The sequence below is a fragment of the Rutidosis leptorrhynchoides genome, chromosome 3 (genome assembly GCF_046630445.1).
Source record: "Rutidosis leptorrhynchoides isolate AG116_Rl617_1_P2 chromosome 3, CSIRO_AGI_Rlap_v1, whole genome shotgun sequence".
Taxonomy (NCBI): Eukaryota; Viridiplantae; Streptophyta; class Magnoliopsida; order Asterales; family Asteraceae; genus Rutidosis; species Rutidosis leptorrhynchoides.
In genome coordinates, this window is record NC_092335.1 from 687,284,434 (window position 1) to 687,305,862 (window position 21,429).

A 21,429-nucleotide genomic window follows, 5' to 3' on the forward strand; every position below is an offset into this window, starting at 1 on the left:
ACTACAACTGTTGCAATTAGCAATCTTTTGTAACACACTCGAAGCATATATATGTAGTTTCAGTACTACAAGTGTTGACTCGTAATAGTTTCATTAGGTAAAAGAAAATTTCTAATGACAGCCCTAAGGGCTGTCTTTAAGTCATTCAGATATGCATTAAACAATTGTACACTCAATATAACTACCCACTTCCTGCAGAAAACTACCTCCATTTACTACTTATTTATGCATATAATTATTTTTTAATTCGCTCGAATTAATTGCAGTAACTAATTTTGTTGTTGAAAAATTACATTCACCGGTTATGGTGTCACAAACTCATCACATAATCGCGCCTCACCGTCAATGGTCGCTACCATCCACTTTCACTGCCGTAATCCATCTTTGTCTACCACCGCATCCCGCCTCACCGTCGAACTATCATCGTTATCGTCGGATCCTTCCTACGGTGGCACACCCCCTCCGTGCATATCTAACTCATCCGCAAATTAGCATCCTAACCCTAGTGTCAGAATCCCTAAAATTGAACTCCTCAGATCTCACAATCAAATTCGCTTAAATAACAATGGAATCAAACACGTTATCATCATCATCATCAACTGATATTGTCGTGGAAGAATTCAACAAAACAAAGAAAGATTGGGATGATGCGTATTTACAAACCCTAGCTCACATTCAAAGCAATTGAAAATTACGGCAAAATATCAAGTGATGATAATGATAATAAAAACAAGGAATCTTTGCAGAGATTGAATGGTCTTGCTCAAGATGGAATTGCTACCATCTGATGATCATATTGAAAATGCCCAATTCACTCTTCAATCTTGGAGTAAACAAATTCAAAGGTTCGTTTCAGATTTTTTACTTTGATTTTGGCAATTGAGTTGTTATTAGTCTGTTAGGTTTCTACTATTGTTAGTAGAATTAATAATTATCGTCTTGTTGCTTTTTAGTATTAGTATTTGATATTTAAAAGTAGATAGCATTGCCAGTTGAAAGTGATTAAATTGATACAGAACCATTTGGATTGTGTATATTTTTTATTGCTTTTTACTATCACTAGAAACTGACTATCTACGACTTGAAAAGACAATAGTTAAGATAATCATAATCCTATGTAAATAAGATCCCAAACATCCCCACAGCATATGGAAGTATACATCATCAAGATTACATGTATATAACTAAGTAAATATTGTTTCCGTGTTTGTTTGTTTGGTTTTGGTAATTATAAATGTTATTGAAATTGAAATACTTGGCAAAGAAAAGGTAACTAAAGGTAAACGATGAGTTTTTATAACTTTGTATTTGTTATTTACAGCTGTATCAATATAACTTGTATAAGATTTGATTCAATTAATAGTCTTATACTGGAACAAATGTACCGTTTGATTTCATTATTTTGCAAAGTTTAATGATTATTATAGGACGATTAGCTAGTTGGATGGTTAATGGTTTTAGACGTTGGATGATTCTATCAATAACTTGTGAAATGACCATAAATAAATGAATGTTTGTCGGTTTATACCATATACATGTGACTTAATTACAAGTACAATGATTTTATTTTTTGCAAGTCTACGGTCAAGTCTGAGAAATGCTAATCTACAAGCAAAGGCTAATATGAGGAAAGCGGCCCAAGAAGAGGTAATAAACTTTTAATCAGGTTTACTTATATAAATGTGTAGATCACTTTTTAATTAAAGCTTGAGGAAATATGATTAAACTTCAGTATTAACTTAAATTAAACTTGAGATAAATGTTAGCAACAAAAGTATTATAATTACATAAAAGTTAAAATCTTATATCTGTCATCAGAGGGAGCTTCTTTTGGGAGGTGGAGAAGAGTCTACAGTACGAAGACGTAATTTACAGTATGTATTTCTTTTTGTATATTCCTTATGTTTATTTTTGTCACAGTATAGATTATTTTTTTTTATTTTTTTTTTTTCGGCGAAAAGGGAGATTCATATTATTACGAGTAACAAAGTTCATTCATCAAAGAGATGAAGTGAACCTAATACAAAGTCTTATAAGTCATAAACGATAAAAGTAAAATTACAACAACTAAAATTGCTTAGATCGGAAGACACAAAAGTCCGGGATTGAAAACTTTCTGGCATCTTTACATTCAACTATGTAGCCAAACACACCCCCAAGTGGACACCGAGACGATCGATCTGTTACGACTTAACCGTTTAAAAAGTTTAATCGGTTTAATTGGCACTTTGTCAATGAATCTTAAGGCTGAAAGTTTCAACCTTGATTCACAGTCAACATAATCTCCTGTTTAGAATCACCGATTTTGTTGGAGTGATTCCTTTTTTTATGAAATCTCTAATTACCATCTCGGATTTCGTGTAGCTAACGTAAATGGTTCTGCCATTTAATATTGTTCCGTTCAAAGAGGAGATGGCATCAGAAGCCTGTTCGACTTCATTGAATTTCACGAAAGTAAAATTACAACCTTGTTTCCAAGCCATTCCTTGAATGGGTCGAAATCGTTTGAGCGCGTTTTTGATGATGAACGGGTTTGAGAATTTTGAAATTCCACCAATGAACACTGTGGATTTTTTGGGGAAATTGTTTTGGCGTGATGTGTTTTGTTTAGGGTCTGGTAAAGTGTTGGTGAAATTTGGGATTAATTGGTATGTTGTTTGGGAAGGTAGGCTGGAATTGAGACATAGTAATGATGATGAAGGTGACCGGAGATGGTGGAAATTTGAATTTTCCGATGAGTGCCGTTAGGCACTATTCACGAGGTTAAGTGTGTGTGTATATATTACCCATGTTTGCAGCCAATTAGTTGTATGAGCCCAATATCTACTTGGTCGTCACAGTATAGATTATAAAATTTCTGTAATGATTTCATTAAGAACCTGAAATGTGACCCATATCAATATTTTTTTTTTTTACCCGTAACTGTTAATACGTGCTAAAATTAACATCAGGACAAAAGCTGGAATGACATCTGCAGCAGAAAGCATTACAGAAAGTCTCCGTCGTACAAGGCAGATGGTTCAGGTATTTATCATTTACATTTTGTGAAGTATATACATTTAATATCAATTATTTAATTAATATTTAAAAAAGTAGAAGCTTTATTTGACTTCAAAATATGATGCATACTATGGTTTGCTCATGTGTTTGTTCGTTTACAGGAGGTTGAACGTAGTGGAAGCACACTCATGGCTTTTGGTACGTCTCATCTTATAATTTCAGCTTTTTAATTTTTTTTTTTTTTTTTAATGATATAATTTGGTATGTGCTTCTTGTGGTTTTAGTCATTTTATAAAATGACAAAAAGTGATTATATTGAAAATTGTAGTCTGTTTGTGAATTGGTGATGTAAGTTTCTTATATTAGTTAAATAAAAATAAATAAAAGTTTATTATGTTTTGTTGAATGCAGAGGAATCAACAGGAGTGTTAAAGAAAGCAGAAAGTGAATACAAGGGTCATAGATCATTACTGATGCGCACTCGTAACTTACTTTCTACTATGAAACGCCAAGATGTTCTTGACAGGTTGGTTGGACAAATCATTAGTTTATTGCTAGAGGTGGGAAAATGGGTCATTTTGGTGGCTTGGGTACATATCAAAACGGGTTCCATTTAATACTTGACCTTATTTGATACTAGTCAAATGGGTTGGGTCAACCCGTCCTTGTACTTTCTTCTTTTTCCATTCTTTTTATGTAGAAGTGATTGATGTTTTGAGTCACACTATGTAATTTCAAAATAATCCTAAGTTTTCTCAATCAATCTAGGAAATAGAAATATTAGGAGTAACACTTCAGGGTTTAAAAAAAAAAAAAAAAAAAAAAAAAAAAAAAAAAAAAAAAAACCTCTACCAATTTGACCAATTAGAATTTAGAGATACAGTTCAACTCATTTATAGTTTAATGGGTTGAAATATCCATTTTTAGTTGAAACCTTTAGTGTTTATCCTTTTTAGTTTTATTGCCAGAGGTGGAGAAATGGGTGTTTTTGGTGGTTTTTGTATATATCAAAACGGGTTCGAGTCAAAACTTGAAATTTTGTGATTCAGGTCAAATGGGTCAGTTCAACCCGTCAATGTGTGTACTTTATGTAGAAGTGATTGATGTTTTGAGTCTGACTATATAATATATTTGAAAAATCAAGAAATATCTTAATCACTTTAGGGGATAGAAAACATGGTAGTAACACTTCAGGCTTGTTTGGCCCATTTCAATTTTTTTAATTTTTTTAAGTCTACTAGTTTGACCCATTAATGATAAACTCTTTTCTATGTAAGTGGGTTCATATTGTCATCTTTAGTTAATATATTTTGTGATTGATATTATTCTTTTTAGAGTAGTTTCTAATAGTGTAATTATATGGTGGGCAGGATTATACTTGCTACGGGGTTTGTGTTATTCTCCCTAGCTGTTTTATATGTGGTTTCAAAGAGAATTGGAATACTAAAGTTGCAGAGAAAGGTGATAGGTGCAATTAAAGCCGGTATGGCTGCCGGAGATGCAGAAGTTGCCATTAATCACCTTGCTCAAGTCAATGAACCTGTTGACTTTGATTTAGGACAGCCAATGCATGATGAACTTTGACTAGTTTAATCACAAATGAACAATAAACATACAAGTCTAACGTGTATATTTTGTAAGCAACGGGATGCTTTTGTCTTCAGTTTGCTGAGATTTAGCTTGTTTACTTGTTACTATTGTACTTGTTCTATTTAGCTTTGAATTTTGAGATCAAACATACGGAGTAATCATCTTCGTGAGTTGTAATTGATATATATGCTTTTTACTAACTATTATCGGTCTATGGGTTAGTTGCTAAAAATGGTAATTCTCTTTGATCAAAGTTTATTTCTGGTATCCAGGTTTGTTTAAACCATAACAATCCACGGGGTCATGATTTATGGTCATCTGTAAAATGCTAAAGTGGCAAATGATGACGTTCATATTCGAAAAGTAAATCATAACTAATGATTTAGGGGTTAATAATGTAATTTTACTTCCATAAGCTCCTAGCTTATTTTCATAAGATACTTTAACTAGTTTTTTTTTTTTTTTTTTTCCAGAGCTTATTTTTTCCATAAGCTCTGGAATATTTGTTTACCGAACAAGACTAGAAGCTGGAACTTATAAAAAAAATAAGCTTAAACTCCCATAAGCTCATAAAAGTTGTGTCGCCAAACACACCCTAAGTCTGTTTCTTTTAACGGCAAAAATTTTGTTCAACAAAAACCCTCTAACAAAACGCTAAAAGTATTAAAACCACTTTTAAAGCCAATCGTTCCAACTAATGTATATTTTTCCTCTACTTACAAATCAATTAAACGAATACAATTGAATAGAATCGAAAATGCAATCCTTCTTCGACTTTTTAGAAATGAAAACAACACCATTACGCAATTTCCAAACATGTCAAACCAAGCTAGCAATAACCGTGAACATAACCTCCTTCGAAGAAGAATGAGCTTGCCAATTGTCGAACCATGTAAGCCATTCATCCAAATTTTCAAAACTTGGAAACGCAAAATTGAACCACAATTAAACCAACCTCCATAACTTTAACGCTATAGGCCATTCAAATAAAATGTGATCCAACGATTCGACCCAACCATCACTTCAAATTATGTTTTCGAGTATTCTAAATTCTACCACACGCGATGCCTGCATGAATTGGTCTTAAGGGTTCCCTGCTGAAAGGGAGGTAAGACTGTAATAGTTCAACTAAGAAAACGATCTGGTCTGTGGCTTCCGACTTCGCATTCGGACCCCTCGGTCAGTGACTCCAAACCGCCGCTAAAAAACGGTAATATGTTAAATATATATGATGGACTGGATTAACCATATATATTTAGCTTAGTTGTTACCTCCATTTCCTAGGTGTTTGAAGGTTTCTTGTTCGAGTCTCGGTTGAGGTACTCATAATTCGATTTGCCTTGCAATTGGTTATGAACACTTCAGGGGGCTCTTTTAATGATGAGTTCTGTTCATATCTAGCAAAAGAATTCAGGCGTTTTTGTTGAGTGTGATATCCCGGTGTTTTCTTAACACTTGTGGAAATTAAGAATAATCTACGACTTCGAGTAGCTTGTGGCCCTCGCCTTCCAAAAAAATATATGATGGACTGGATTAGTAGCAATAAACCGAATAGAATAAAAGCCCATACTCTCAATCGGCCTACTTATTATTATGGGTCACAAGCCTATTTAAAATGAGTCACAAGCCCATTTAACATGATAAAAGGTAAAAAGTAATACCCCAAATGGGTGGTTGAGTAGTAGCTGCTTGGGAATATGGAAAGAAGACCCGGTTCAATCCTCACCAACTCTACTTTGGAACCTTACTTTAAAAAAACGGTACTTATTTACTTGCTTAATTGATTAGTTCTTGCTCTACGGTTTAATTTTTTTAAAGCTTTTGCTAATATTCTGAATTGCTGTAATGCTGCTCCTCGATGTGTTGATGTTGGTTTGAAGACCTTAGCAATACCGAAGGTAATTACCAAAAATTTGTGCAGCTTATTGGCTATTGTGAAGACGTTGAGGATATATTGGTCAATTCAATTGAACTTCTTTTAATGAAAAATGTGAACCAAACAAGTTTTAGGATTTAAATCCGTTGGGATTAATTGTTGCTCTATGGTTTAAATTAAGAGGGTTTGATTTTTTAATTTTATCTCTACTGCTGCTGATTGTTGTTATTACTGTACAACCTCACTACATGAACATTTAATTTGAAGTCCTGCTGCACATTTTAATTTTGTGTTTTGGTTATGTATGCAGCTAGTGATAATAATAAATATATATAACAACAAGACTTTGAATATCACAGGCTACTACAAAGATATGAAAGGTTCGTTACACTAGCTTATATATGAAAGATATGTATGTATGTACTGTTGAAATAATAAGGTCAAATATGGGAGGCAATATTAGGTGAGTTCTATAGTCAACAAACACATGCAAAGTTGTGTTTTGAAGACTTTTGTGCACAAATTATTTACCATGATGACATTCTCTTCTACTATAAATACATGATCTTGCAAGCTTCAAAATGCATCCCAACACATTCTTCCTTCATGTGTTCTAGTAGTCTAATAGAGAGTTTGTGAGATATATCTCCTAATTACAAGAGATATAAAACTTGGTACTTATCCTTGTAATTAGAGCGAAGTGTAATTCCTATTATTCATATTAGTGAAACGTTTCTTTCCTTGCCCGTGGTTTTTACCCTATTGGGATTTTCCACGTTAAATCTTGGTGTTTCTTTATTGTCATTATTTCAAGTATTACTAGCAGGTTTGCTATAATTCGGTGTCGCTTTTATCAACAAGTGGTATCAAGAGCTAAGGTCTAATATCTAGTGTGTATTAATCTACTTATCGTATGCTCTGTGGTTGCCACGGGAGTGGATCGTCCACATCAGAAAATAAGTAAGATTATTTTCACTCGGTAAAAGTCCTTGGGTGTTATTTCAAGAAAAATAGTATTGTCGAAAAGAAGATTGCAATTATAGCAATGTCTACGAAATTTGAAATTGAAAAATTTAACGGGAGTAATTTCTCGTTATGGAAATTAAAGATGAAAGCTATCCTGAGAAAGGATAAGTGTTTGGCGGCCATCAGTGGACGTTCCGCTGAAGTCACTGATGAAAAATGGGAAGAGATAGACGGCCAGGCTATCGCAAATCTTCATCTGGCACTAGCAGATGGCGTTTTGTCTAGCATAGAAGAAAAGAAGACGGCGAAAGAGATTTGGGATCACCTCGTAAAATTGTACAAGACCAAATCACTCCACAACAAGATATTCCTTAAGAGGAAACTTTATGCGCTACGCATGAATGAATCTACTTCAGTTAATGAGCACATTAATTCTTTGAATACTCTATTTTCTCAACTCGCTTCGTTAAGTTGCAATATAGAGCCAAAAGAACGTGCTGAACTTTTACTTCAGAGTCTACCTGACTCGTATGATCAACTCATTATTAACTTAACCAATAATGTTCTCTCGGAATATCTAGTCTATGATGAAGTTGCGGCTGCTATTCTAGAAGAAGAAAATCGGCGCAATAACAAGGAGGACAAACAGGCCGGTTCACGACAAGTGGAGGCCTTGGTGATGTCAGGAGGGAGATCAACGGAACGTGGCCCAAGTGGGAGTCACAATCATGGTAAACCGAAGTCTAAAAAGAAGAAGACCTATACATGCTACAATTGTGGCAAGAAAGGTCACCTGAAGAAGGATTGCAGGAGTTTAAATAACTCAAATCCTCAAGGAAATATTGTAAGCACTTCAGATGATGGGACTGCTTTGGTTAGTGAAGCAGTGGTAGCAAATGAAGGCAGAAAGACATTTGTTGATGTCTGGTTATTTGACTCGGGAGCTACTTTTCACATGACCCCTAGAAGAGAATGGTTCAAACAATATGAACGTATCTCAGGAGGATCTGTATACAGTTGCAATGATCATGAACTAAAGATCATTGGAATTGGAGATATCATTCTGAAGATGCACGATGGTACAGTCCGTACTATTCAAGGTGTACGACACGTGGAGGGTTTGAAGAAGAACTTATTGTCTTTAGGACAATTGGATGATCTTGGTTGTAAAATGGTGATACATGAGAAGATCATGATAATCAAGAAAGGCGCGGTTGTACTTATAAAAGGAGAAAAGGTGGGTGCTAATTTATACATTCTGAAAGGCGAGACGGTACAGGAATCGGAAGCATCTGTTGCTTCGAATAGTTCAAGTGATAAAGTTGCTATGACATGGCATCAAAAGCTTGGACACATGTCTGAGCAAGGTATGAAGATTCTTGTTGAAAGAAATCTTATTCCTGGTCTTACAAAGGTATCGCTACCTTTCTGTGAGCATTGTGTAATCAGCAAGCAACATCGCCTGAAGTTTAACACATAAAATTCTAGAAGTAAATTGATTCTAGAATTGGTTCATTCTGATGTGTGGCAAGCACCAGTTCAATCCCTAGGAGGAGCAAAGTATTTTGTATCATTTATTGATGATTACACTAGGAGATGTTGGGTGTACCCAATTAAGAGGAAAGCAGATGTGTTTGAAGTTTTTAAAGTTTACAAAGCGCGGGTTGAACTTGATTCTGGTAAAAAGATCAAGTGTTTAAGGACGGATAATGGAGGAGAATACACTGGTGATGAATTTGATAAGTTCTGCAAACAAGAAGGTATCAAAAGACAGTTCACGACGGCATACACTCCTCAACAAAACGGAGTGGCAGAGCGGATGAACAGAACCTTGTTAGATAGAACAAGGGCGATGTTGGCAACTGCAAGCTTGGGGAAATCATTCTGGGCAGAAGCGGTCAATACTGCCTGTTACATGATAAATCCGTCACCGTCAACTGCAATTGAGTTGAAGTCACCGATGGAGATGTGGACTGGAAAACCAGTTGATTATTCAGACCTTCATATATTTGGAAGTCCTGTGTACGCAATGTACAATTCTCAAGAAACGACAAAGTTGGATCCGAAGTCCATAAAGTGTTTGTTCTTGGGGTATGCTGAGGAGTTAAGGGGTATCGCTTGTGGGACCCCACTTCCTACAAAGTAGTCATCAGCAGAGATGTTGTCTTTACAGAAGACAAAGATCTTGAAGATGTTAGCACTTCAAAAGAAACTATACCGATACAAATGAGTAACGAATTTCATAAAGATTCTTCTGAAGCAGTACCAGAGCACGATGAAAATCAAGTAGTCGTTGATGAAGCTCCAGCGACTCGTATTTCTAATCGGGAAAGGAAACGTCCAGGGTGGCACTCGGATTTTATTATGGAAAGCAATGTTGCATATTGTCTTCTAACAGAGGAAGGAGAGCCAACAACTCTTCGCGAGGCACTGAATCATTCAGATGCATCTCAGTGGATGACGGCTATGCAGGAAGAAATTGAAGCTTGTGACGATCGCTCCAAATCCATATGGACGAACACGTCATTCATCGATTTCATTGCGAGGTATTTGACCTCTATATGATACGTTTTGTAAACATTGCATTCTTTTGAAAAGACACACCATAAATGAATATTTAAATCAAAGGTTTTCGACATATGATGATTTCTTCATATAGACAATCACCATAAATAATAGTTTATAACAGTACTTCTGTTGACAATGCAGTCAAAATAAGATACTTGGTGATGATTTGGTGAATGCAACGTTTCCTTGGAAAAATATGCCATGTAAGACTCCATGCACATAGCTTGTCTAACATATAAGAAAACAGCGAAAGACTTCTAGGGAACCTGAGAATAAACATGCTAACAAGTGTCAACACAAAGGTTGGTGAGTTCATAGTTTTAATGTATCATATAATCTGTACATAAAGGTGGATCACAAGATTTCAGTTGTTTCATCCAGAAACGTTCATCAAAATATTCTACGAAATTGAGCACCCTGGTAACTAAACTTAACGTATATATAATTTGTACCCTTTGTATAATCATCTTAATAACACACGCAAACCAACGTGTACGCTTCTCAAATAGCATACGTCCGTTAAAAGGCTAGTGCTCTAGCTCGGACGGGGATATCAAGCCCTATGGATCCATATACTACTACTCGCGCCCACCAGTTCTTATAACCGGCAGTTACTAGTTACCAAAGCTAAGGGATTTTTGGTTCAAACTCAGTATAGAATTTAGTATGTACTTGTGTCCATTGTTTAAAATAAAGTGCATGTATTCTCAGCCCAAAAATATAGATTGCAAAAGCAATTAAAAAGGGAGCAAATGAAACTCACCTTAGCAGCATATAAAGTCGTTCACCAAAATATGACCGAAACTCGGATTACCAAATAACCGTAGATCTCAACCTAGAGAACATATGTTGGTCAATAAATGTCTATCAAGCTAGGTCTGGTCATAGTGTATCACAATCCTAATGCTCGAGATCGACATACAAAAGTTATCCAAAGTCGTTTCAAAAAGTCAATTTTGACAACAGTTCAACAAAACGAGACATATCTTATATAAGGAGTCATTTACTCGGTTGGTAATATTCAAAAATCCATTTTATCAATCTCGTAAACAAGTTGTTTAAATCTTAATTGTAGATTCAAAAGCAATTTCAATTAACGTTAATCATAATTCAGTTGACCATCTCTCTTAATCCGTTCATCGAAACTATTCGCTATCTAAATGAAAAGTCATTGATTTTTCGCCAGCTTTCCAAAAACATGCATATCATATACCTTTTACCAGTAACATATGTATTTAATTCGTGATTCATCATAAACTGTTTAACGACGAAATTTAGCATACAAGCATGTATAAATATATATACTCGAGCACTAGACATGGATACACAATTAATATATAAAAGATAAAATATGAGTGCTTACGTATCAATATTGAGATTCAATATTGTAGGAAAGTACGTAGACGCAACAGAGATGATAAACACTAGGTTTGATTCACAAATATACCTCCGAACATTACCCATAACCTCCTTGGCAATAACCCATAATTTCCTTAGCTCTATCCCGCTTGAAAACCATTTTGAAAGTGACACGCTCATAACCTCGTCGTAGTATTTTATGTATAATACTAATTAATAATATTAATAATAATAAGATTAATAATAATATTAATCTCAATAATAATAATAATAATAATAATAATTTATATAATATATATATATATATATATGAGAGAAGAGGTCGAGAGATAGATTGAGTAAAAAAAAATGGCAGAAATGATCGAGCTTTATAATGTGGCCTGATATCAGACCCCATGCGATCGCATGGGGAATGTGAGGGAATTCCATGCGATCGCATGGATCCCTTTTCCAGCTCACATTTTTTGATTTCTTCCTCGTCGACATAATATTATAATATTATGATACGTAAATCAAGTTTAAAATTTTAAAAAGTCGTATTTATTAAATACTTCAGGGGTATTCTATGTAACTTATAATTAATAATTTCTATCATGTCGTTTTCATGTGAATAGTAAATGAATTAATTTAAATTCAACTATTTAAGCTACACGTTGTACGTTGTGCTTTACAAATTGTACATTATTAATTTAACTTCGTTTCTTAAAAAAATACAAAAATTATATCATAAAAATAAAATGACTTTATACGTAAAATTTTTAATTTGAAATAGCATCGTTTAATAGTAAATTTTTAATCATTTCGTATATAAATATTATTCGCATGATTCCGTATATATCGAAAACTTATATTTATTAAAATATGTATATAATACATGTTATGACGTTCGTGAATCGTTGGACAAACAGGGTGGTCAACCGTTATATAAAAAAATCATATTCAAAAGTTTTAAAACTTGTCAAAATTCGTTGCTTATCATGTCGAAAATATTAAATCATATAGAGAATTGGTTTAAATAAGTAGAAATTTTCCGGGTCATCACAGTACCTCCCCGTTAAAGAAATTTCGTCCCGAAATTTGAGTGAGGTCGTCATGGTTAACAATAAAAATGTTTTTATGACGAATATGAGTTGATAAATAGAATTTCTATCACCGTTGAATAATATGGATAAAACAATCCAATTACTCGAAGCGTATGAGGGAAGTTATCGTGAAAGAGTGAAATGAAGAATAGAGATGCATCTTATCTCTTGACGTAGTAACGATTGATTTTCGGAATTTAAAGAATAGAAAATATTCATAATCTAAATAAGATTTGATTCTTCGGTAATTGCGGAAATTAGGATTTCCTTTGATTAAATGCGTAATCTGCCTCGATTGCTATGTCTGATATTTCGCTATAAATTAACCACTTCCGTTTCGTTATTTTCACCACTCCTACATCTTCTTCCTTATTTCATACTTCCAAAAGATTGTGAAATGCTTAATCCAGTTCTGATTCTTGATATACTCCTAACTTTTATATCTGTCATTCTTCTTTTTCATCTACCACCAGAGGAAGTTATTTTCTTCTACCATTACCTTGGGGTTATAGTGTTTTTCATTCTCCCGTGTCTTTATATTGCTATACGCATTGATATACACGGTTTGTAATTTCGGGGTTGTTATCGGGCTTTATATTCTCCATTATATTTCGGAGCTTCATGCTTTCGTTTTCTCTTCCCGACCTTAAGTCAAACGAATAATGGTCCAGAATTCGTAGGTATGGAGTTTTGGATGAACATAGTTAATGTTCTGAGAAGGTAATCGTAATGGCACGATCTTGATTTTTCAAATTAGCAGAATATCCGGAAAAGACCGAATCATCAAGAAAAATATTTTCTTGATATGTTTAGAGGTTAAATAGAATAAAAGAGTTATGTAACATGGTTCATGATGAGGGTGTGATCTGTGAACCTTTATCACGTTTCATTAGAAACTCAGCATGACTTATTGTAATATAATCACGTTGATCAAGTGTCATTATATTATACTAATTCATGCTTTAGTTCCCAACACTACTTCAAAACATTCATTTTTCGAATTTTTTTTCAGATTTTAGAAACTAAAATAGTTTCTTTTATGATGTAACACAGATAGCGCGAAGAGATGAATGATTTCATATAAGAATAGTTATGAAAATATCTTCAGAATATGGAGGATATTTATAATGGAAGATACGATGATATCTTAGAATTTCTAATATCAGAGGATGATGCAGAAAATCTGTCTGTGAAGGTTTAGAATAAGAAGTAAGGTTCTTACTAATGGTTTCAACAGACACTGAATCATTTGGATTCTTTGAAGGTAGATTTCGTCCTTGTGATTTGTCTACAGCTTCCTTCATACTTTGCTCAATCCGTTTTCCAGTTTCAAACCTTCTCTTTTTCTGTGCTTTTCCAACACACTACTCTTTATCATCAAACTTTCGACTGTTAAAGTCGTTTACAGTTTTTGATTCTTCATCAACATTTTTCCAAAATTCGGAGAACTAGTTTCGTAGTTTGGGGTGTTTTTCAGAAACTTCTCACTCGAAGTATGTAAGTCTAGAAGATAGATGTTATCTATATATAACTGTTGTCGTAGAAAATGCTGCGAGATTCAAAATACTGATTGCTAATTCCCGGTAGTTGGTATGGCAATTACCGTTACAATATGTGGATGAGTACATGATAGGGTTTCAATGAACAATTATAATGGTTTTTCGAAGAGACTTTAAGTCACAGATTAATGAATTTGCTGGTACATTTACTGTTAATGTGGTGGAACATGAAAGGTTCCCCAGTAACAAAAACGTATATGCCAAAGTTACAAGTCTGAAAGGTCGTCGTTGACTGGTTGAATGGTTGATAATACTGGATACTTTGAAAAGGAATTGCAAGGTTATTTTTGGTAAAAACAATACCAAAGGATCTTTCACAGTTTTGAAGTCAAAGTATAGCTTTGAAAGATGTAGAGATCTAAGAATGATTTCACCGGTTCAGAGTTATGACTTGGATTCTGATCCGTTAATATCAGAATATGTAATTGAATTTGTATGAAAACGATTGTATATCGCTGTGAGCATAGTTAATAATTTTTGAATCAAAGTTGAAGAATGTACAATATAACATATTAATTGTGAACTTATATATTTCCCGAGTATTACCTACCCGTTAAAGATTTCACAATTAGTACTTTGTACAAAAGAATTTTTATTACCGTTTTTATGAAAATATATGTATGTATATTTTCTTCAGATGTAATACATATTTAATGAGTTAATATCATATTAAGCTCATTTGATTTTCGGCTTGAATTAGAAATGAATAATCTCTAAAATATTAAAGATTACATAATCTTTGCGGAGTATTTCGCTAACGAAATCAATACTTCATTATTTATTCTTATTGATATTCCTTGGTGAAGGGTGTTGATATTCGTGGAATTCTTGCAAACTTCGCAAGGTGCAAATGATGTTTTCTAGAAAGTTTCGAGTGCATCGAAGATGAAAGTGTAAAATCAACCATATTATTGAATAATACACTTGGTTTATTATGAAACGGAATTCTTTGGATTGAAACAGAGATTGTAGTTAACAATGGTTAAGTTGTTAAGGAAGGATGCACATCATTGCATATTAGTAATATGAACTAACCGAGTAGTACCTACCAGTTAAGTTTCACACGTAATAGCTTAGTACGAAAAGATTTATTTTGATTTCAAAATTCATATATACTAAATATACATAAAATTTCTTCAGGGAAAATGAGTTAATACTTCATTGGTTATTGTTGCTGGTATTTCTTGGTAACTACTGTGCGTATGACGTTGATGCTCGTGGAACAGATTGTGAAGTTGAGGTTTGCGATGCGGATGTTGTTGGTGGTGGTAATGGTACTATTGTTGTTGATGATGGTGGTACTGGTTATGCTGCTGGTGCTGCTGCTGGTGTTTGTAACCTTCGCACCATATTCTCCAAAGCCACTACCCGAGCGCGAAGCTCGTTGACTTCTTCTATTATACCGGGATGATCGGTGGTTCGGATGAGCGGACGAATAAGATTTAGAATGTGAGATAGTATATAATCATGACTAGATACTCTGGAAATGAGAGAGAAAATGGTATTACGAACAGGTTCGCCGGTAAGTGCTTCAGGTTCTTCGCCAAGAGGGCAATGTGGTGGATGGAAGGGATCGCCTTCTTCTTGTCTCCAATGACTAAGTAAGCTACGAACCCATCCCCAATTCATCCAGAATAGATGATGGCTAATTGATTGATCCATTCCGGTTACACTGTCTTCGGAGTTCAGGTGAATATCCATATCGGAATAGCTGTCAGAGTTTAAGGAATTTGAACTAGATACGGGATCCATCTTGTATAATTAGGGAGATGATTTTTGATATGAATTAGATTATAGAATTTAGTTTGGTATTCTTCAATACATAATTTACATATGTATATATAATATCAAATTCCATAAATCACGGAGAAATTTTAGGAAGATGTCAGGAAAAGTTTACAGTAACAGATACGCTAAGATATGAATTTTTTTCTATACACTATTTATGCAATAAATGCAGAAAAATGTGTTTAGACTTTAAGAATGATAAGCATGTAATTTCTGACAAGAAATAATAAGCAAAACTTTTAACATGCAGACACGGTCGAAGTCCAGACTTACTAATGCATCCTAACAACTATCAGTTAGACACACTCATGCAAGACCTGGTTCGCTAGGACCAACGCTCTGATACCAACTGTGACGATCGCTCCAAATCCATATGGACGAACACGTCATTCATCGATTTCATTGCGAGGTATTTGACCTCTATATGATACGTTTTGTAAACATTGCATTCTTTTGAAAAGACACACCATAAATGAATATTTAAATCAAAGGTTTTCGACATATGATGATTTCTTCATATAGACAATCACCATAAATAATAGTTTATAACAGTACTTCCATTGACAATGCAGTCAAAATAAGATACTTGGTGATGATTTGGTGAATGCAACGTTTCCTTGGAAAAATATGCCATGTAAGACTCCATGCACATAGCTTGTCTAACATATAAGAAAACAGCGGAAGACTTCTAGGGAACCTGAGAATAAACATGCTAACAAGTGTCAACACAAAGGTTGGTGAGTTCATAGTTTTAATGTATCATATAATCTGTACATAAAGGTGGATCACAAGATTTCAGTTGTTTCATCCAGAAACGTTCATCAAAATATTCTACGAAATTGAGCACCCTGGTAACTAAACTTAACGTATATATAATTTGTACCCTTTGTATAATCATCTTAACAACACACGCAAACCAACGTGTACGCTTCTCAAATAGCATACGTCCGTTAAAAGGCTAGTGCTCTAGCTCGGACGGGGATATCAAGCCCTATGGATCCATATACTACTACTCGCGCCCACCAGTTCTTATAACCGGCAGTTACTAGTTACCAAAGCTAAGGGATTTTTGGTTCAAACTCAGTATAGAATTTAGTATGTACTTGTGTCCATTGTTTAAAATAAAGTGCATGTATTCTCAGCCCAAAAATATAGATTGCAAAAGCAATTAAAAAGGGAGCAAATGAAACTCACCTTAGCAGCATATAAAGTCGTTCACCAAAATATGACCGAAACTCGGATTACCAAATAACCGTAGATCTCAACCTAGAGAACATATGTTGGTCAATAAATGTCTATCAAGCTAGGTCTGGTCATAGTGTATCACAATCCTAATGCTCGAGATCGACATACAAAAGTTATCCAAAGTCGTTTCAAAAAGTCAATTTTGACAACAGTTCAACAAAACGAGACATATCTTATATAAGGAGTCATTTACTCGGTTGGTAATATTCAAAAATCCATTTTATCAATCTCGTAAACAAGTTGTTTAAATCTTAATTGCAGATTCAAAAGCAATTTCAATTAACGTTAATCATAATTCAGTTGACCATCTCTCTTAATCCGTTCATCGAAACTATTCGCTATCTAAATGAAAAGTCATTGATTTTTCGCCAACTTTCCAAAAACATGCATATCATATACCTTTTACCAGTAACATATGTATTTAATTCGTGATTCATCATAAACTGTTTAACGACGAAATTTAGCATACAAGCATGTATAAATATATATACTCGAGCACTAGACATGGATACACAATTAATATATAAAAGATAAAATATGAGTGCTTACGTATCAATATTGAGATTCAATATTGTAGGAAAGTACGTAGACGCAACAGAGATGATAAACACTAGGTTTGATTCACAAATATACCCCCGAATATTACCCATAACCTCCTTGGCAATTACCCATAATTTCCTTAGCTCTATCCCGCTTGAAAACCATTTTGAAAGTGACACGCTCATAACCTCGTCGTAGTATTTTATGTATAATACTAATTAATAATATTAATAATAATAAGATTAATAATAATATTAATCTCAATAATAATAATAATAATAATAATAATTTATATAATATATATATATATATATATATATATATATATATATATATATATATATATGAGAGAAGAGGTCGAGAGATAGATTGAGTAAAAAAAAATGGCAGAAATGATCGAGCTTTATAATGTGGCCTGATATCAGACCCCATGCGATCGCATGGGGAATGTGAGGGAATTCCATGCGATCGCATGGATCCCTTTTCCAGCTCACATTTTTTGATTTCTTCCTCGTCGACATAATATTATAATATTATGATACGTAAATCAAGTTTAAAATTTTAAAAAGTCGTATTTATTAAATACTTCAGGGGTATTCTATGTAACTTATAATTAATAATTTCTATCATGTCATTTTCATGTGAATAGTAAATGAATTAATTTAAATTCAACTATTTAAGCTACACGTTGTACGTTGTGCTTTACAAATTGTACATTATTAATTTAACTTCGTTTCTTAAAAAAAATACAAAAATTATATCATAAAAATAAAATGACTTTATACGTAAAATTTTTAATTTGAAATAGCATCGTTTAATAGTAAATTTTTAATCATTTCGTATATAAATATTATTCGCATGATTCCGTATATATCGAAAACTTATATTTATTAAAATATGTATATAATACATGTTATGACGTTCGTGAATCGTTGGACAAACAGGGTGGTCAACCGTTATATAAAAAAATCATATTCAAAAGTTTTAAAACTTGTCAAAATTCGTTGCTTATCATGTCGAAAATATTAAATCATATAGAGAATTGGTTTAAATAAGTCGAAATTTTCCGGGTCATCACAAAGCTCTTCATAAAAATAAAACATGGGAACTTGTGCCATTGCCAAAAGGTAGAAAACCTATTGGAAATAAATGGGTGTATAAGATCAAGCGAAATGGCGATGATCAAGTGGAGCGGTATCGTGCAAGACTGGTGGTTAAAGGATATGCTCAGAAAGAAGGTACGGACTTTAATGAAATATTTTCTCCTGTGGTTCGACTTACAACAATTCGAGTAGTTCTAGCGATGTGTGCTACATTTGATTTGCATCTAGAGCAGCTAGATGTGAAAACTGCATTTCTTCATGGAAATCTTGAAGAAGAAATTTATATGCTTCAACCAGAAGGTTTTGAACTACAAGGAAAAAAGAACTTGGTTTGCAGGTTAAAGAAATCTCTGTATGGTCTCAAACAGGCGCCGAGATGTTGGTACAAGAGATTTGATTCTTTCATAATAAGCCTTGAATATAACAGACTTTATGCAGACCCTTGTGCATATTTCAAGAGGTTTGGGGACAATGATTTTGTCATTTTGCTGTTATATGTAGACGACATGTTGGTTGCAGGCCCCAACAAAGATCGTATTAATAAGCTGAAGGCTCAATTGGCTAGGGAGTTTGAAATGAAAGACTTGGGTGCCGCAAACAAGATTCTAGGGATGCAAATTCACCGAGACAGAGATAATAGGAAGATTTGGCTTTCTCAAAAGAATTATTTGAGGAAAATCTTGGAGCGTTTCAATATGCAAGATAGTAAGCCAATCTCAACCCCACTTCCTACTAATCTCAAGTTATCCTCCGTTATGTGTCCTAGCAGTGAAGACGAGAGGAAGGAGATGTCTCGAGTACCGTATGCATCAGCAGTGGGAAGTTTAATGTTCGCAATGATATGTACAAGACCAGACATTGCACATGCAGTGGGAGTAGTTAGTCGGTACATGGCGAATCCTGGTAAAGAGCATTGGAATGCGGTAAAGAGGATCCTTAAATACATCAAGGGAACCTTAGATGTTGCATTATGTTATGGGGAACCGAAATTTATTGTCAAAGGGTATGTTGATTCAGATTATGCAGGTGATATCGATAAAAGTAAATCTACCACTGCATATGTTTTTACACTTTGTGGTGGAATAGTAAGCTGAGTTTCAAAACTGCAGTCAGTTGTGGCGACGTCAACAACAGAGGCAGAATATGTAGCAGCTACTCAAGCTACTAAAGAGGCAGTATGGTTAAAAATGTTGTTGGAGGAACTCGGGCACAAACAAGAGAATATCACTCTATTCTGTGACAACCAGAGTGCCTTGCATCTTGCAAGGAATCCGGCATTTCATTCAAAGACAAAGCATATACGAGTTCAGTATCACTTCGTTCGTGAGAAAGTGGAAGAAGGAACCGTGGATATGCAGAAAATTCATACTGATAAAAATGTGGCTGATTTTCTAACAAAGTCAATCAATCGTGACAAGTTTATTTGGTGCCGTTCCTCATGCGGCCTAGCGGAAACGTAAGCAACATCATTGGCAAGGAAGGATTATCGTGTGAAGATTGATTGAGCTTCAATCAAATCTTCAAGTGGGAGATTGTTGAAATAATAAGGTCAAATATGGGAGGCAATATTAGGTGAGTTCTATAGTCAACAAACACATGCAAAGTTGTGATTTGAAGACTTTTGTGCACAAATTATTTACCATGATGCCATTCTCTTCTACTATAAATACATGATCTTGCAAGCTTCAAAATGCATCCCAACACATTCTTCCTTCATGTGTTCTAGTAGTCTAATAGAGAGTTTGTGAGATATATCTCCTAATTACAAGAGATATAAAACTTGGTACTTATCCTTGTAATTAGAGCGAAGTGTAATTCCTATTATTCATATTAGTGAAACGTTTCTTTCCTTGCCCGTGGTTTTTACCCTATTGGGGTTTTCCACGTTAAATCTTGGTGTTTCTTTATTGTCATTATTTCAAGTATTACTAGCAGGTTTGCTATAATTCGGTGTCGCTTTTATCAACATGTACGTATGTATGCACCTTCTTAATATATTGTGGTTGTGGACTAATTAACAATAAATGGGCTTCTGATTGATTTTCAGGTCTGAAAAAATGCAGCACAAATATCAACTTGGGCACAAAGCAAAAACCAATGAAAGGTATGATTCTAATTAGTTAATACTCCAATTAGTACATCCTAAGTGTATATATCACTTGATAATATCTTGCTATTGGCTAGCTAGGCCTTGTGTGTGTATCACCTGATGCAGCAACATCTGTTTGTTTGTTTGTTTCAGTATGTTCAAACAAGAAGAAAAACAAGGGGGTAGATAAACAAGGTATCCACTAGAAACAACAATATCAATGTCTATATCTTACTCACTGCACATCAACATTTTCTATTATATTTCAGGAGGTTGTCTTGTTGATGAAGCTGTGTTGGATAAAAACATTAACAAGTCTCCAAATGTCTACAAACTTCCTTTGAAAGAAGAGGACCGCGAAAGTTGGATCAAGTTTTTGGAGCTGGTTAAGTGGATGGTATGTACTGAGTATCATTAATTTAATTCATCGATCATTCTTTTATTTTTTACATTACATACATAACAGCCTGCTGCTGCATGCCTTAATTAATGACAGCCTGGTGCGTGGTGCTTCTGATATACCACGTTATAGTAGGGGATGGCCAATTGAAGGTCATCATCCATTTGTAGCTGTTATACGTGATTTCGCCACTGCTGCTTACAATGAGGTCATCCATACGGTATATTTATTTCTTTCTAACATTTGATCACAATCATATTCTAT

The 21,429-nt window shown here is 34.2% G+C and overlaps 1 protein-coding gene and 1 pseudogene across 1 annotated transcript; both read left to right on the forward strand.

Annotated features, from left to right (window-relative positions):
* The first annotated feature begins 255 nt into the window (after window positions 1-255).
* On the forward strand, window positions 256-4,766 carry LOC139899479 (uncharacterized; annotated as a pseudogene).
* A 1,527-nt stretch (window positions 4,767-6,293) lies between these two features.
* Window positions 6,294-21,412, forward strand: LOC139902711 (uncharacterized). The gene is made up of 7 exons (XM_071885315.1): window positions 6,294-6,350; window positions 6,471-6,488; window positions 6,777-6,846; window positions 20,724-20,780; window positions 20,919-20,961; window positions 21,033-21,173; window positions 21,262-21,412. Exons 3-7 carry the CDS (start codon window positions 6,840-6,842, stop codon window positions 21,410-21,412), a joined length of 399 nt encoding a protein of 132 aa, XP_071741416.1. The 5' UTR covers window positions 6,294-6,350; window positions 6,471-6,488; window positions 6,777-6,839.
* The last annotated feature ends 17 nt before the right edge of the window (window positions 21,413-21,429 follow it).

What these genes read in the sequence shown, in the direction of transcription:
- LOC139902711 (XM_071885315.1), top strand. An exon ending in AAAGCAAAAACCAATGAAAG is followed by an intron (nt 20,781 to 20,918) that starts GTATGATTCTAA and finishes TGTTTGTTTCAG; the next exon opens with TATGTTCAAACAAGAAGAAA. An exon ending in AAGTGGATGGTATGTACTGA is followed by an intron (nt 21,174 to 21,261) that starts GTATCATTAATT and finishes AATTAATGACAG; the next exon opens with CCTGGTGCGTGGTGCTTCTG.